Below are 17,500 nucleotides of genomic sequence, written 5' to 3'. Positions count from 1 at the left end.
AGCATGGGGTTGTAGAGCATGCTGGCGGAGCTCTGAGCCATGGGGTTCACCCCTACAATGTACACGATACTGATGATGCTCTGCAGCACGGCCAGGACGACGGAGCACACCAGCACGATTAGGTAGAACTTCCTGCTCCGGATGGTCCTCGTTTTGGAGAAGGTAGCCACGAAGATGGCCAGCGACACAATGAAGTTGATGGCAGCCATGGCGATCATGGCGGATTTGGCAGAATACGGGCTCACGTAGTTGTAGCCTCCATAATTCCCGCCTCCGTAGTACCCGGATCCGTAGTACCCGGATCCGTAGCCGCCGAGACTGCTCCCAGAACCGAGGCCATACGAGCCTCCGTATCCGTAACCGTACTGCATGTCCCAGACGAGCGTCGACGCGACGCAGGCGAAGATACCGAGACACAACACCACAATGGCACCTTCCATGATCTTGATGATTCCGGGAGGAGAGGTCCATTTGTAGAAATGTTGTGGCACTTCCTCTCCGATATAATACGACCCAGGAGGAGGGGGGTACGGGTCGAACTCGCTCTGAGGGGGGAGGAAACTGCCCTGGGGTCTGAAACTGTGTGACGGAGGGCTGTACATGGGGGGGCTTTCGTACGGCTGTTTTTCAAACATTGTGGGGATACCTGTAAAAAAGAAAGAAAGAAAGAGAGAGATCACTTAATAGAGGCTTCCTGTGTCGCTAAACAGAAAAAACTGAATCAGCAAAAAGGAACAATGGACACAAATAAAACTCAACAACTTCACAAAAACACAACAAACACAGTTAAACACAACTTCGTGATTTCATACTTCACTTAAAAATGATCAAAGATAAAATGATATACACTAGATTCATTCCAAACTGCGAATTCAGTTCTCCAAACACACCTGACTACTGGATTAGCTGGATTAAGTTAACTCAGATATCTGTAAACATGCTCTAGTTTACGGCCTGAACACGACAAATAATATAATATAATATAATATAATATAATATAATATAATGTAATGTAATGTAATGTAATGTAATGTAATGTAATATTTAGCACGTTCGCCTCACGCCTCCAGGGTCGGGGGTTGGATTCCCACCGTGTTCCTGTGTGTGTGGAGTTTGCATGTTCTCCCCGTGCTGTGGGGGTTTCCTCCGGGTACTCCAGTTTCCTCCGGGTACTCCGGTTTCCTCCTCCAGTCCAAACACATGCATGGTAGTCTGATTGGCGTGTCTAAAATGTCCGTAGTGTATGAATGGGTGTGTGAGTGTGTGTGTGATTGTTTCCTGTGCTGGACTGGCACCCTGTCCAGGGTGTACCCCACCTTGTGCCCCATGCTCCCTGGGATAGACTCCAGGTTCCCCGCGACCCTGAAAAGGATCAGCGGTATAGAGGATGGATGGATGGATGGATGATATAATATATTGTAATATATAGTGAAATGACCTCAGATACCATCCTGTATTTGTTGTATTATATGTGGTACATTTGTGGATTGTACGATCTTAAAGTCTGCTCATGCGCACTAATTTCCCAACCACGGGGTTGGATGGATGGATGGATGGATAGATGGATGGATGGATGGATGGATGGATGGATAAGTACGTACGTAAGTAAGTACCTATCTATCTATCTATCTAATAAACGTAAAGCATCTACATTCCCTGAGAATCCAGAACACTTCACCTTTGGCCTCATTTGCATAAAATCTGTATTTTTGAGATTTGTATTTATGTTTTTTTTCCCCCTCAAAATAAATCTCAAAACCGTAGCCCATCATTCCAAGCCATATGTGTTCAAAAGCAAGTTTTTAAAAAATGGAAAAAATGTACATTTCTTAAATGCACCACCGGGAAAAACTTCTTTAATATGAGATGTACGTAATTTAAACATGAAACTCATAATCAAACACCTGTACCAGCTTCTGAGCCAAAAACCACCAACACCTGTTTGATCAGTTATTAACCTCCAGTACATTTGACTTTTAAATGAAAACATTCATTCTGTACTGTAGAGGGTAGTGTGTTCCTATTTCCTAAAACGGGTGAAACATTCAGGTAAAAATATTCGAGCGTAACACACACAGAGACGGAGGAACGAACACTGAGGATAATCTCTGACGTCGTCATGGTTCGGACTGAACAGGATGTGTTCAGTTTAGTACACGCTGACTTTTGGACTCCACCGTAGTGACCGAGATAAACAGAGCACAAACCGAAGCTGTTCCAGATCTTACTCTGGTATCCAATCAGCCGTGTGAGGTAATGAGAGACGGAGACGGCCGTACCACCGCTCACACGCTCGGCTTCTACACACAGCCAGTGTTTTGTGTCCTGATCGCTCGGAGTTCTCACTCAAAATAGCCCATTGTCCGCCCGCACGATGAAACGGCCAGATTGTGCTGACTGTCATCTTTTTAGATCAGAGGAAACTCGCACTACTCTGAAAACACAGATTTTCTTTTAGAGACGCTGCTCGGAGAAACTTCAGGACAATATCACGCTGTAGCGTTATTACTGAATACTCTGGCTATTTGTAGTGGATTATGATTTATTACCACAGCACGTCTACCGAGAGACTCCGGTCAATAAAGTCTGAAGGAATGTGCGTAATATATTAAAAACCTTTACAGTATCAAACTAAAGAGGCAGAATAAACATCCAGCAACTACTGAAATGAAAAATCACCATAGTAATGTAATAAAACAGCACTTCTAGTGGGTGTGGCCTAATATTCTAATGAGCATGCTTGACTGACAGACTTGTCCTGTGATACCACGATGACTCAACAGAGAGAATTAGGATTGTTCATCCACCATGTACCTGTCCAAACCGTCTCAAGCCCCGCCCACATTTCATTACTGTTGCTTCTGTAGTAGCCCAAAGCTACGATTTTATTTCACACATCATTTATCAGCATAACCCACATTTAAAATTCGAAATGTGTTCACAGGAAACGTTTCGTTTACACGCAGCCTAAAAATCCGCTAACAAACCGATTTAGAGATCGATCAGAATTTTGAAGGGAACCCCAACGCCCCCCCACGATTTAAGAAAAGGACTTCCTTACGTTCAGTTTACGTCAGCCATCAGCGTGATCCGTTAGCGTGTTTTGTTCACGTATCTCCATCACCGCTACATGTAGCTATCCCGTGAGTTTGCCGTCCTCCTATTGGACGAGCGCCGTAGCGTTTTGTCACCACTTTGTCTCTGTGTGTGTTTCGCAGTGGCACTACACGGCATCGCGTTACGTGTTGGAACACCGCCGATCTCAACTCACGGCCAAAGAGTTCCTCTACGACGTGCGATTTTTGCGTACGATGGAGCTGAGAATCACGCAACGTAAAGCTTTATGCTGCACGTAGAGTTCAGTCAGAATCTCTCGTGATGAATCCGAGATGTAAATCTCTGCACGTAAACCGACGCGCTGATGCGTGAGGGTGCTGTACCGTCGACTCGGACAGACCGTATTAATAAGAGCAGAATGTGGCAGGAACATGAACCTCATTAAAGAGAGTTATGGAGTTAAGCTCCCTCAGGCTTCAAAGAGTTTTCAGGACGGCTAAATAAATCGCTTTAATCACAGACACCATGACTCTTCATGTTTAAGCATGCAGCTCTGATTACGGATTACTTCTGATAATCAACACCACTGCACATCCTCTCTGACCTGCTGCACCTCCGGAGAGAAACATTTCTCCCATTCTCGCCGTTTATCTCGAGCTCTGCCGTGTCACCGGAAGTTCTGAGATTGATGATCTGCGAGAAGGCTTCGATTATTCTGACCGCGCAAAAAAAGGGCGACGTTACGGCACGTGATTCATAAACATTACACTTATGGCATTTGGTAGACGCCCTTACCCAGAGCCACTTACATTTATCTCATTTACACACCTGGGCAGTTGAGGGTTAAGGGCCTGAGGGTTAAGGGCCTTGATCAAGAGCCCAGCGGTGGCAGCTACAAGAACTCACAACCTTCCGATCAGAAATCCACTGAGATTGGATTTAGATTGAACAGATATCTGTCTACATGACTTACGCTTCAGTGAAATCGGTGATGACAGCAAAAGTGTTGTTGCACTTAGGAATATCATAAACATCTGGAACCAGTTCCTCATACAGGTCTAGTGAAACAGCTGGATTACCGATATGGTTAGATTACTGAAACAGCTGCATTACTGAAACAGCTGCATTACTGAGTCTCAATTACTGAGCCTTTTGCTTGTATTTTCTCATTTGTAAGGCGCTTTGGATAGAAGCGTCTGCTGAATGAATAAATGTCAATGTAAATGTAATAATACATCAGCTTTTCCAGTTCTGAGGTGTGCACAAAGAACCAAATGAATAAATCTGTCTTAAATCATTTTATCTTGGTTTAGCTGAAGTGACGCACAGAGAACAAAGGCCCAGGTTTACTTTATCAACTTTATCTACCTGCTACAGTGACAGCGCCATGAATCCGATGGCGAGAGTGTTACAATGCGTTATAATGCGTTATAAAGAGCTGGGAGTTCCGCTGGACGTCGACTCCAGAGGGGTTTAAATAAAAAAATAAAAAAAACAGATTCACAAAGAACCCCTGAACTGAGCAGCCAAACTGGACGGAGCTGTCCTGATAACACACACACACACACACACACACACACGGTCCAGCTACCATGGTAACCGTGCTCAGTCAAAGTGACTTTTCACTACAACAAAAGCGAGTGACTCTGCAGAGACGGGGAGACTGTTACTCCACTCCGTCTGCATTCCTGTGTCAGCCGGGCGCGGAGCGAGGAGATCTTACAGCAACGCAATCATCCAGAAAACATCAACCTCCTCCAAAACTACACAACTACAGCAGGTCTTCTGCGTCTAAACACCTCCGGTCAGCAAGGAAGCTCACGTGTTAAACGTGGTAATGCATGTGTGGTGCGACCTTCAAAAACAGTCCACCAATCAGAACTCTCCTCCAACGACCAATCAGAAACAGATCCTGATGAAGATTAAAGGACGATTAACACAAACTGCAAAGGGGGAAAAAGAACGAGCTGAGCTGGTCACATACAAGGTGACCAAGAAGGTAATAAAGCGTTTAATTAACCGCGTGTAAATACAGACAACCGGGAAGAACCAACCACCGTCCAAAAGAGAACAAGTTCAGAGCCAGAACTTCTCCCTGAGGAACGCCCCAAATCACATCTGCTCATTTTCTCATTGATGTGCAGGTAGATGGGTGCCAAAACTTTGTGCAGCACAGCATATGGACTACAGTCAGCATTTGCACACCTGTGTAAAGGTGAAACTGATCAAATGGATAAAAATGAGTATTAATAAAGAGTGTAAGAGTTGGCTGGGAAACACGGCACAAACGTGACGACGTGAGGAAACGTTCACGACACGCAGCACGTCACTGAAGCTGCACACTTCTCCGTAACGTTCACAGTCAATAATAACACGGCAGTGTCGACTGTAATAAACGTAAACATTCAGACCCGTAGCTAGGTGTTACTGTGAGGAACAATAAACTCAATCATATTTAGCGTGGCGTTATATAACGCTCTGTATTTAATGCACACAATTTATCCCACTGCGGAATCCTGGATTCTGATTGGTCTGATTCTCTTTCACTTTATCGTTTCTATAGTAACAGCTGTTACCGGGACTTGTACGGCAGACGCATCACTAATGATGCACAGAGTAAAAAAAACAAAACAAAACAACATGTTTTGGTAGAAGTTTCGGTGAAGTTTTCTGTAAGGAGAGTGCACGTCTGTGTAACGAATACGGAAGGAGTCTCCAGTTTCAGTGCTTTGTAACGGTTTCCCTCATCTTCAGAACAGAGGAGTTTACGCTTCTTTACGGTTTCTCTGTAACACGCTGCGAGTTATTTCTGTCTTATTAACTTCAGGAAAGAAAGAGCGGCTGGCGAGGGAACAGCTTCTATAGCCGTTATGCTAACGCAAGTTTTTAATGCGACTATAAACGGATAAAAGCGACGACTTATTAATAAATTACAGCTTTTTATCAGTTGGTGGGTTACTGTGGTGTAACAGGAATAAAACACTCGGAGACGCGCTGTTAGAGGAAAATAATCAACTTCAGGGGGGTTACAGTAACTTCACCTCATCACACACACACACACACACTTCATTACACACACACACACACACACACAAACACACACACACAAACATGCACACACACAAACATGCACACACACAAACACACACTCACGCACACACACAAACACACACAGACACAAACACGCACACACACAAACACGCACACACACAAACACACACACACACACAAACACACACACACACAAACACACACACACACAAACACGCACACACACAAACACACACACACACAAACACACACAAACACGCACATACACACTTCATCACACACTTCATTACACACACACAAACACACACACTTCATCACACACACACAGACACAAACACACACTCACGCACACACACAAACACACACACACAAACACGCACACACACAAACACACACAAACACGCACACACACACACTCACGCACACACAAACACACACACACAAACACACACACACACAAGCACACACACACACACAAACACGCACACACACAAACACGCACACACACACACACTTCATTATACACACAAACACACACTCACGCACACACAGACACAAACACACACTCACGCACACACACAAACACACACTCACGCACACACACAAACACGCACACACACAAACACACACACACACACTTCATCACACACACACACAAACACACACACACTTCATCACACACACACACACACTTCATTACACACACACAAACACGCACGCTTCATCACACACACACAGACACAAACACACACTCACGCACACACACAAACACACACACACACAAACACGCACATACACAAACACGCACACACAAACACACACACACAAACACGCACACACACAAACACACACACACACACAAACACACACACACAAACACGCACACACACAAACACACGCACACACACAAACACGCACATACACAAACACACACACACAAACACGCACACAAACAAACACACACACACACTTCATCACACACACACAAACACGCACACACACACTTCATCACACACAAACACAAACTTCATTACATACACACAAACAAACACGCACACACACAAACACACACACACTTCATCACACACACAAACACACACACACTTCATCACACACACACACAGTTCATCACACACACACACAAACACACACACTTCATCACACACACACACACACACACACACACACACACACACACACACACACAGTGTACTACCTGTTAGATGATATAATTCCAGTGGTATATTTTGGCTGCTATAACAGTATTGTTATACATTAACACAGAGATTTTAAAAAGTTTTTTTTTTTTAACCACTTTGATTTTTGTGTATTAATTTTTAATTTGTTACTTTATAAATAAATAAATAAATAAATAAATAAAATTTTAACAACTACCTGTGTGGCAGTGTTGTGTACTTATTATTTGTTTGGTCACTTCAAAGTCAGAAAAATAAAACTAAGTATAGTGATACACAGAAATATCACGTGCATCATAAACAACAACAACAACAACATTCATTTTATATTTGATGATATACCACTAATACTCTCTCATTCGACTCACTCTTACAGATTTTAATTTATGTAAGAAAAAGGACTTACAGAGGCACTAAAATGTTCAAAGTAATCGTAGGTAGATAAAAGTGTGCACATCTGACCGGAATATAGATCATAAACTCGAATGTAAAACATTTCGACTCTCACGCGCACGAGACAGGAGGAAAATAAGTGCAGGACACCTGTTACACGGTTCTCACCTGAGACTCGGTATAATGCCGAGACGGTGTTTTATTCCTCTTCTTTCACTCCTGTTAACTCTGTAAAATGTTTTCCTCCTCGATTAAAGATGCTGAAAATCTTTTTAAAGCTGCAAATAGAGCCAGACTTTCGGTCAGGGTTGTTCGCACTGACTCTCCGTTACACACACACACACACACACACGCGCACGCGCGCACACACACACACACACACACACACACACACACACACGCACAGTGTAACAGAGCGCTCAGGTGGGCGGGAGTTGAAGAGCCAAAATGGCGCCGGTGTAGTGCACTAAGTAGGGAACAGGAGCCATTGTTTGATTCTTATTTTTTTTAAACTCAGCCATTAGTTTCATGTCAGTGTGCGTCTCTGCACGTAGACTAATGAATCGTGGCTGTGTTACAAATCACTTAACGCCACTAAACAGTCCTACACAACAGAGCTATTTAGTGAGGTTTGAAACACAACCCTCGAACAATGAGACTGTTATAGGAGTGCGAGGCACACACTCGCTCGCGCGTACTAGTGGTTCGATTTTTACCTCAGCGAGTGCCCTTTTAAACAAACAAATACATAAATAAAATTAATTTACTTCGCATTTTTATTCTGATTCTTTTTATTATATTTTATTTTGCTTTTTATTTGCCTTACTTCTTAGTAAGTAGTGCGTGATTTGGGACTTAACCCACATCCCAGAAAATAAAGGGTTGTTTAGGTTACAGAACTCGGCCGCTGAGAGTTAAGCGTGTTCCAATTGGACAGATTTGTCGGGAGGCGGAAACAGGAAGTGGTGCCATAGCAACGGCTTAGCCCATCCTCGTGGAACGCCATATTGGATTTCTTCGCGTGTAGGATGATAACATTCTACATTTATTTATTTGTTTAATTTAAATTATCATTTTAATTTGGTTGTTAAAGCATGAATAATCCTATAATCAAAGTTCAGAATGCAGCCGAATAACAGAGTGGTAATAAGTAAGTGAACAAAATAAGAAAGTGTTAGCAACTTTCCTAAATAAAAGCTCATAAATCTCTGCTATGATGCACATTAGTCATTATAAGTCCCAGTCTACAGGCCACATTTAATTACAAATAATTGTTTCCTCTTTATATATCTGCGCATAAACTACAAATTGCGGACTACTGTAATATAAAATGAGCAATTTATCATTTTATAACAATATAATTTCTAGTGGGTTTAAACAAACAAGCATGCGAACAAACAGAGTCGTAGGAGAACAGCGCCCTCTGGTGGACATTCTCAGTACTGCAGGTTCTCAGTAGGAACAATAAAACTAACATTGATTTCTTTACTCGCCCTATCCAATCCTGTACAACTATTGACGATAAATCCACTCATTTTAGTGACGGAAATATGTGTTTACTTCGACATTCATCTGCCCTTGGACACAGTCAAAAGAGACGGTGAATGGGTTTAATAATGAACAGAAATGGAGTTTAAAATGAAAGGAAACCCCTGTTTGAGCTTGGAGAAATTTATAACAAACAAACAAACAAACTAACTAACTATCTTATCAAATAATCAATTAAATAATTCCCACTTCCTTTTACACTCTTTTCTTTCTTAGGTGGCTTTGTTCATTTCATTCAATTTATTACTTATTTACAGTTTATTGGTTTAGTTTTAATGCGATAAATGGATCAATATAAGTGTTTTAGTCTTATCCAGTAGTGATGTGTTGTTTGTGGATGTGTCAACTTTTTTAGGTAACTGTTTAGAGCTGACTCACATATAAGCTGTTTCTGTAGATGTGTGTGATTCATTCTTTCACCAGTAAGGGCTTAAATGCTTCCATGGAAATTGTGTGAATCGTGAGTTCAGGATAAATGGAAATAAATCTTTTTTTAATGAAGCACAAACACGATGAGATAAATGCAGGAGGTTTACTGGGCAAAGAAGAACTGGTATATTAAGAATGGCCATGTGGGCGGGATTACTGTAATCATAATAAACTCAGACACGCTGATAACGCTACAGCAGTAAACTCTGATGAATGAACAGAATGATTTGAATTGAATGAGTAAAGACACACAGTCTGTAGTGGATGAATATCACACGAGCATTACGTCTGTAGCTTAAGATCAGCTGCAGGTTGAGTTTCTCTCCGTCTTGGGATCTCTGGTGATGTTTTACGTAAAATATTTCAGAATATACAAATCAGGTGAAAATTTATTTCTCCTTTTAATTCCATTACAACTTTAAAGGAGGTAGTTGTAATATTTAGTGCCCTCTGCTGCCTGTGAGGGAAACTGCAGTAAAAAAAACAACAAAAAAAACAAAGAACCAAACCTTCACTATTCCACGCTGAAGGTCTGAGGGTTCATCCTGCAGAGAGACGACCGTCAGCCGGATTCCACAAACAGTCCGGCTGATTGGAGGACGTTGAGGAGCAGAAATCTTCTTCCTGCAGCGCCGCCTGCAGGACTGGAGCACTCGTCTACACACCCCGTCGTTTCGTTTCATCTACACAACCCTCTCGCACGTCGTCTCTGTATTCAGTACGCCGAGGCTTTAACTCTCCTCACATCCTCTACCACAACGATGTATACCTCGTGTTTGGCCTTTTAAGGGGCGGAGCTCATCACCTGGGGGCGGAGATCATTTCTGGGCCAAAAAAATGTGAACATAAACCTGAAACAAACAAAACCTAGCAAGATTTATGAGACGGTAATCTTCTAAATAAATGATTTCTAATTTACATTTGAACCCATGTGATTATTACAGTCACATAAACACTTTACGAAGCGGTAATTGTGTTATTGGACTTTTGGATCCAACTTGGATCCAACTTGTTTTTTTTTTGTCATTTTAAACTATTTAAAATAATCCATGCAGATTTTTGTAAGAGCCCAGAAACAAATAAAATGGCCATGATGTCTCTAAACTTTATACGTCAGTAAAAAATGCCAGGATTCATAAATATTCATGAATATGTGATTAGGAAACACCCCCATGCCCACCCATCTTTCCTCCCCTTCCTACCATGGTAACGCTACGCTAATAGCGAAGGTGTTCAACGTTATTCCTGAATATCCAGAGGCCACATTAGCTCGTAGCTGGTTAGCTAACAGTTAGCAAACTAGCTCACATTAGTCATGTGAGTAGGATTTCAGTATCTTAACTTACATCCTCATTTACATTTATTTAACAAACCTTGCCTAGATATGTTACCATGACAACGACTGTCTGTGTATCATTAACATTAGCTAAGATAGCTAGCTTATATCACAACCCTGTCCTCTGAATCTGCTCGTGATCGTTTGAGTTTATTTAGTGACATCACAATCCGAGCTCAGATTAAGCTCCGCCCCCTGAGAAGTGGACAGGAAATGACAGACTCAGTGATGAGACCCGGCTGGTTCTGGATTAGTGGATTTATTTCTTTATATTGGAGCCCAGCATCATGTTCATCTGCTACAGGTTGGTCAACAAGGCCGAAGACACACAGTAAAGGCAGTTTGCTTCTTCTCTTTTTTTTCTTTTCTCTTTGAAACCCGTAAAAATAAACCAATCACGTCTTTGATATTTTTAGTCTCAGATACAGAGCTGGGAACCTAATTGGTTTTAATTTCATGTGATCTATGATGATACCCGAATGACAAATTAGTCTCTTCTTTGTCTTTTTTTTTTTTTTAATTCTTGGTGTTTTTTGGTCTTTGATCTAAGGAATGCATGAATTCAACTATGCTGCCACTCTGTAGGAATTATTATAGTTAATCTCCTCTACAAGCTATAAAAATCCTAGATAAATCATAAAAAAGGAATCTTTTTTGTTAAAAAAAAATTAAAAATCAAGGAAGAGAAAGGAAGAAATGAACCTAAAGCCGTCCCATAGGTTAGCTCAGTCCTCGTTTGCATTGAAACATGCATCGGTGGGTCGAACGTCCGCCGCGTTTCCACCGCCAAAGTCCCAGTGCTGAGCCGCGAGGACCCTTGGAAGCTCTGAGTAAAATGTCTCTGTTTATAGCACACACCTCCAAACACCCGCGTTTACCTCCACAACATCATCATCATCATCATCATTATCATCAGCGACCTTCAGCCTCTGAGGTCCAGCAGACGTCAGGAATGTGCCGATAATCAGATATACGATAACATCACGATCCTCACGACCAACCAGAGAACGCGACTCTGTGGGAACGCAATCCCATAATTCCCTTCAGCGGTGTGGTGGTGGTGGTGGGCTGCTGTTTTACCTGCAAATTACATTTTTTAATTCTGAAAAAGTAAAACGTTACAACAACAGTGGCGCATGTAGCTAAAGATAAATATCGAGCGATTTTCATTTTAAACCGATAAATGTCATATTTACCGAATAACGCATTAACTGTGAGTCAGTAAACACGAATAAAACTGAGGAGCGCCGCTACGTCTCCACCCTCATCACCCTCTACGCTAGCCAGGAATCTAACTGCTAATAAGCTAGCTCGGATTAGTCACGGTTTCAGGGGTTTGATTAGACATCCTCGTTTGTCTTTCTGATTCGTTTAACAGCAGCCGAACACGTTGGAATATAATTTAAAGTTACCATGACAACGACGATCTGTTTATCACCCATGTTAGCTGAACACAGAGGTGCTGTTACGCTAATCGAGTCTTTTAAATGGAAAAATAGGAGAAAAGTTAAGTGAATGTGTTCAGTTTAAGTGAATTTAAGTGAAGTTTTCTTTAGTTTAGAAGATTTTACATATAACTAACGGGCTAGCAATACGCTGAGGGACGAAGAAAAGGTTATGCATAACTAGCTAAATAACTTGCTCAGATGTGAGTTGGCTAGCTACTACCATTCTATAAATACAAGGCTAGCTGAGGGGATTGTACTAGTAATATAATATAAAAATAATATGCTTATTTTTTAAATGACTGAACTTTATTTTATAGTTTAATTAGACAGCTATTTATCTGGCAAACATCACTATAAAATACGCTTAAAGAAAAAACAGCTTATGTCGAGATGCTAATCTGTAATTTGAGGTTCCACCACGATCACCACATACCACATACACCACATACTTCTGTTTCAGGACAATAATATCGTGATAATATCGTAAACCGTGATAAAACTACCGCGATATAAAAACTCATCAGCACACACCTTAAAGACGTGTCACCGTAAAATCTGTTTTTGGGCACTTGCGTACATTTTGTAAAATATATTTTTTTTAGAAATAAAAAAAATCAAAATAAAAGAAAGAAAGCAATGGAAAAAAGGAGTGTTTCAGTAAAATATCCCGACAGGCACAGCACTGGAAATAAACAGTGATGAAAAGAAAAGCTGAAAGACACAGATAATAAAGCGTACGCTTGCACACAGTGATTCGATTTTCAAACCTGACACTTTTACCCAGCATGCTTTGTAAAAAAACAAACAAACAAACAAACAAAAAAAAAAACAACACCACCACAAACCCCGGGGCACGGCTGTAAACTATCGCTCTTCATCTTCGTGTAAAAATACACCAGATTAGTTTTCCTGCTTGTTTTGGTTAGGAGTTAGATTCGGACGATCAGTGGCGAGTGTGTGTTCTGTGGCTTTAACATTACGAATAATTCTGTGTGTGTTTTTGATATATTTTGGCGTTTTTTTTTTCTTTGCTCAGGTTCAGAGCTCCCAAAGGCCCGTGTGTTATCCCGCGACCATCGCTCAGTCCCGCGTCTCTCCGTCCCGCTTTATCCTCCGCTGATGTCCTTCATCATGAGAAAAGACGACATTTTCTCAGCCAGCAGTGTGTATTAGTGTGCGAGTGTGTGTATATGAGTGTGTGTGTGTGTGTGTGCGCCCCCCCCCCACACCCTGGATCCAGTCCGTAAACTATACAAGGGCTTTTACAAAAAAGCTAACTTTAAACAGCCATACAATGGCTAAACGTAAACCATATGTCTACCATGAACTGTTAACTCATTACGTAATTTTTATTTCTTTTTTTCTTCTTTTTTCGTGTCAGTGTGTTAAAGTCATTGAAGTCTTTTTTTCTCGAGCCGTGTTAGTCAGAGAAGCACACGTGTGTCTATAATGTGTGTGTATGTATGTGTGTGTTAGCCGCTGTCAGAGGACGTGTGAGGAGCGGTGGACGGCGACCTCCGGCGGCGCACGGATGCCGAGCTGGTGTGTGAGGAGTGTGATGAGTGTGTGGAGTGTGTGGAGTGTGTGGAGTGGTGGATGAGGCCGTCCAGCAGGTGGCGCTGCTGCTGCGTTATGGCTCGGTTCAGCAGCTCGGGGAGAGACTGGACGCTCAGAGCGATGGAGTCCAGCTTCTCCTCCAAATGACTGATCCGCTTATCCAGTTCCTCACTGCGCTCCTGCAGCTCCGACACCAGGTCATACATCACATTCTGCGTCTGCGCACACACACACACACACACACACACACACACACACACACACACACACAGAATATATGTGAAGGCAGGTCTACATTTCACCTGTCAACAAATCAGCCATATAAACACATTCACACACACACACACACACACACACACACACATATACACACACACACACGCACACACCACTCACCTTGGCTAAGTCAACGAGTGTGTTGGCTTGATCGTTCAACTTCCTCTGTTCCATCTTCACACTGCGCAGTCTGAACAGGAACCACAGACAGAGAGACAGACACAGAGAGAGAAGGCCAGGCAGACAAACAGACAGAGAGACAGACAGACAGAGAGACAGACAGACAGACAGAGAGAAAGCCAGACAGACAAGCAGACAGACAGACAAACAGACAGAGAGACAGACAGACAGGGAGACAGACAGACAGAGAGACAGACAGACAGAGAGAAAGCCAGACAGACAAACAGACAGAGAGACAGACAGACACCGAGAGAGAAGGCCAGGCAGACAAACAGACAGAGAGAGAGAGAGAGAGAGAGAGAGAGAGAGAGAGAGAGAGAGAGAGAGAGAGAAAGCCAGGCAGATAGACACATACACAGACACATGGTTGAAAAGAAAGAGAGTAAGAAGTTAATAAGAGGAGGAAAGACAGAAGAGGTAAAAGAGTACAAATGAGAGAGAGAGAGAGAGAGAGAGAGAGAGAGAGAGATTGTGAAAAAAGAGAGATGGGCAGAAAGAGACAGACAGAGAGAAAGACAGGGCCAGAAAGAAAGAGAGACAAGCAAACAGATGGAGAGAAACAGAGAGACAGACGGATAAAAGGTGGAAAAGGAGAAAAACAAAAAGATAAAGAGAGAGGTGTCAGGAATGTTCTTCACTAAATGAAGTGAGACATGCAGACGTTCTCAGATCAGACATGCAAACTCATCCAGCCACACGAAGTGAAAACGGGGCCGATCACACGGCGCTAGCGCATTCAGACGTCCACGAAAACAACAACGTTCCCCAAATATCATATTTATCGAATTTACTAAATCAAACTGTTTATATATCAGGGTAGAACAGCTCTTTATCATCTTTATGGGCAGAACAGAGAAACAGTGGCAGCTTCTTGGAGGCAATGCTAGCAATTTTCGCTAGCAACTTGCTAACACATGCTAGCAGCTACATCTGTTAGCTGTTATATACAAATGATCACATATTAAAGAAATTCAGAATTAATAGTCATTCTCAAACGTTCATGTGATGACATGGCCAATCAGCTAGTCGGTTAGATACATAAATAAACTTTTCTAATAAAATGTTCTAATAGTTGCTAGTCGCTAACCACTACTTAGCATGCTAGCTATGTAAAGTCAGTGATGGACGTTATAATATATATATATTCTTCTTTCTTACTTCATATTAATATTCATTTGATTTATTTGGCACTTTCTGTACTAATATTTTATGTTTTATTTCCGTGAAGCACATTGGGCTGCATTTTATGAATGAAAAGCTATAAACTTTGTTGTTGTTATTATTATTATTAATAATAGCAATCATTTTGTCAGAAAGGTAGGAGGCTACTAAGACTTAATTATTACCGAACTGTTAGAAACAGCATTATTAGTGAAAAGATCCCAGATTTTAATGAGCTTTAAAGCAGAAACACTGGATGTCAGCTGTGTTTATTCAGAAAAATATAGAAAGCAGGCAGATCATAGACATTTGGGCTTTGAATAAGTCCACAGAATGAAATGTCCGCTAGAGGGCACTACAGCATTGTTTTCTCCCAGAAACGCCGCTGTAAGTGCTAGCATTGTTAGCTTGAAAATCTGCCACTTACTTTATAAGCACTAATCTTACAACTGTCTACTGGAGAAATACGAACAGATCGATATTCAAAATAAAAGTCTATCAGAACAGGACGCCTGAATGACGCTACATCAGTGCTCGACCTGCTAAAAGCTCCAACAGCTGCCATTCAGGTTCCGATGGCAGTTGGCATGCTAACTGGAAAGATCACATGCATGTTTGGTTTGACCTTTTCACCTGCGCGAACCGTAACAATGCATGGTGAACGATGGAAAACATGCTCGGTGCTCTTTCAGTGTTTAAAGGTTAATGACCACCATCTCAAGGCTCGTTTACAATTTTTAAAAAAAACAACGCCTGTAAACTTCTGATAAAAGCCACGCTACTGCTTTTACTCACACACACACACACACACACATACACACACACACACACACACACACACACACACACACACACTGATGAGCTGATACGAGAAAATAAAATGAATGGAAACATTTGCAGTAGCGATGACTGAAGTGCTGCTGATAAAAGCGCTAGCGTTAGCCTCATTAGCCTCATTACAATGCTTATTGATGGCGGGAGGAAAGAGAACAGCAGTCAGAGCGAGCTCGCTTTTCCTCCGGAGGAAACGACAAACAAAACCCGGAAAGTCCTGTTTGAAAAGTGCATGGGGAACGTTTTCAGTGTGTTTACGGCACGGACTAAAAAGAGAACGTCTAACAGTCTCGAGTCCACGACCAAGAAACGATCCTTCCGATAGAATCAAAACGTCTGACTTTCTCGCCTATAAATCTGCCATTTCCATGCCACTGAATATATACGTGAAGTTTTATATCCTGTGTGAAAATTTGTCAGACAGAATACAGCTTACATACTACACAATTTACACAGCTAGCGTCAAGGTGAAGCGCTGCATATACCTGGAGCTCGACACACAGGAGCTAGCGTCACGCTGTAGCGAAGCTGTGAGGAATAAAATAACGTTTCTAGGTGTTTGAAATATTCTTATTCTACTGATCAATTTGCCATCTTTTTTATAAATAAACACTTGAAATATGCAAATATTAATATATCTAGAATTCTGAGTTGTGTTTTATTGTAATGGCATGTAATGGAGTATTCATTTTCCCCAGTGAACTCACCTGAACCGACCAGTGAAATGGTTTCAACGAGAAATAAAACCAAAGCATTTTCACTTCTTTCATGAGTACAACATGTTTTTTTCTTTTCAGATGAGCTCTCAATTTTGGGAAAGGCCAAAATTGCTTCTGTTTGTCTCTGCACCCAAACCTCCATACTGCTCCGACACCGAACACACACACACACACACACACACACACACGATCATCAGTAAACATCTGTGTGTGTTACGGACGTTTATGTGACTGTATAGTGTGAAGGTGAATGATTTACAGATGATATTCTTCTTCTTCTTCTTATTATTATTATTATATAGATTTATAGATGAC

General features: G+C 41.8%; 2 protein-coding genes across 6 annotated transcripts in view; both read right to left on the bottom strand.

The window, feature by feature from the left end:
• si:ch73-61d6.3 (occludin) overlaps window positions 1–8,067 on the bottom strand; it is a 20,147-nt gene extending 12,080 nt beyond the window's left edge. Inside the window, exons 1-2 of the mRNA XM_017467503.3 lie at window positions 7,866–8,067; window positions 1–646 (exon numbers count right to left, since the gene is read on the bottom strand). The exon at window positions 1–646 is cut by the window's left edge and continues 106 nt beyond it. Coding sequence (XP_017322992.1) covers window positions 1–635 — 635 coding nt within the window. The 5' untranslated portion in view covers window positions 636–646; window positions 7,866–8,067. The remainder of the gene's footprint in view (window positions 647–7,865) is intronic.
• A 3,438-nt stretch (window positions 8,068–11,505) lies between these two features.
• The window catches only part of kcnn1b (potassium intermediate/small conductance calcium-activated channel, subfamily N, member 1b), a 51,803-nt gene continuing 45,808 nt past the window's right edge, over window positions 11,506–17,500 (bottom strand). For all 5 annotated transcript variants that reach the window (XM_017468792.3, XM_053680513.1, XM_053680512.1 and 2 more), the window contains 2 exons: window positions 14,412–14,481; window positions 11,506–14,233 (listed from right to left, as the gene is read on the bottom strand). In XM_017468792.3, coding sequence (XP_017324281.1) covers window positions 13,931–14,233; window positions 14,412–14,481 — 373 coding nt within the window. In that variant the 3' untranslated portion in view covers window positions 11,506–13,930. The remainder of the gene's footprint in view (window positions 14,234–14,411; window positions 14,482–17,500) is intronic.

This window comes from Ictalurus punctatus, chromosome 5, assembly GCF_001660625.3.
Source record: "Ictalurus punctatus breed USDA103 chromosome 5, Coco_2.0, whole genome shotgun sequence".
Lineage (NCBI taxonomy): Eukaryota > Metazoa > Chordata > Actinopteri > Siluriformes > Ictaluridae > Ictalurus > Ictalurus punctatus.
The sequence above is the reverse complement of the archived record's forward strand: the minus strand, read 5'-3'. Positions and strand labels throughout refer to the sequence as shown.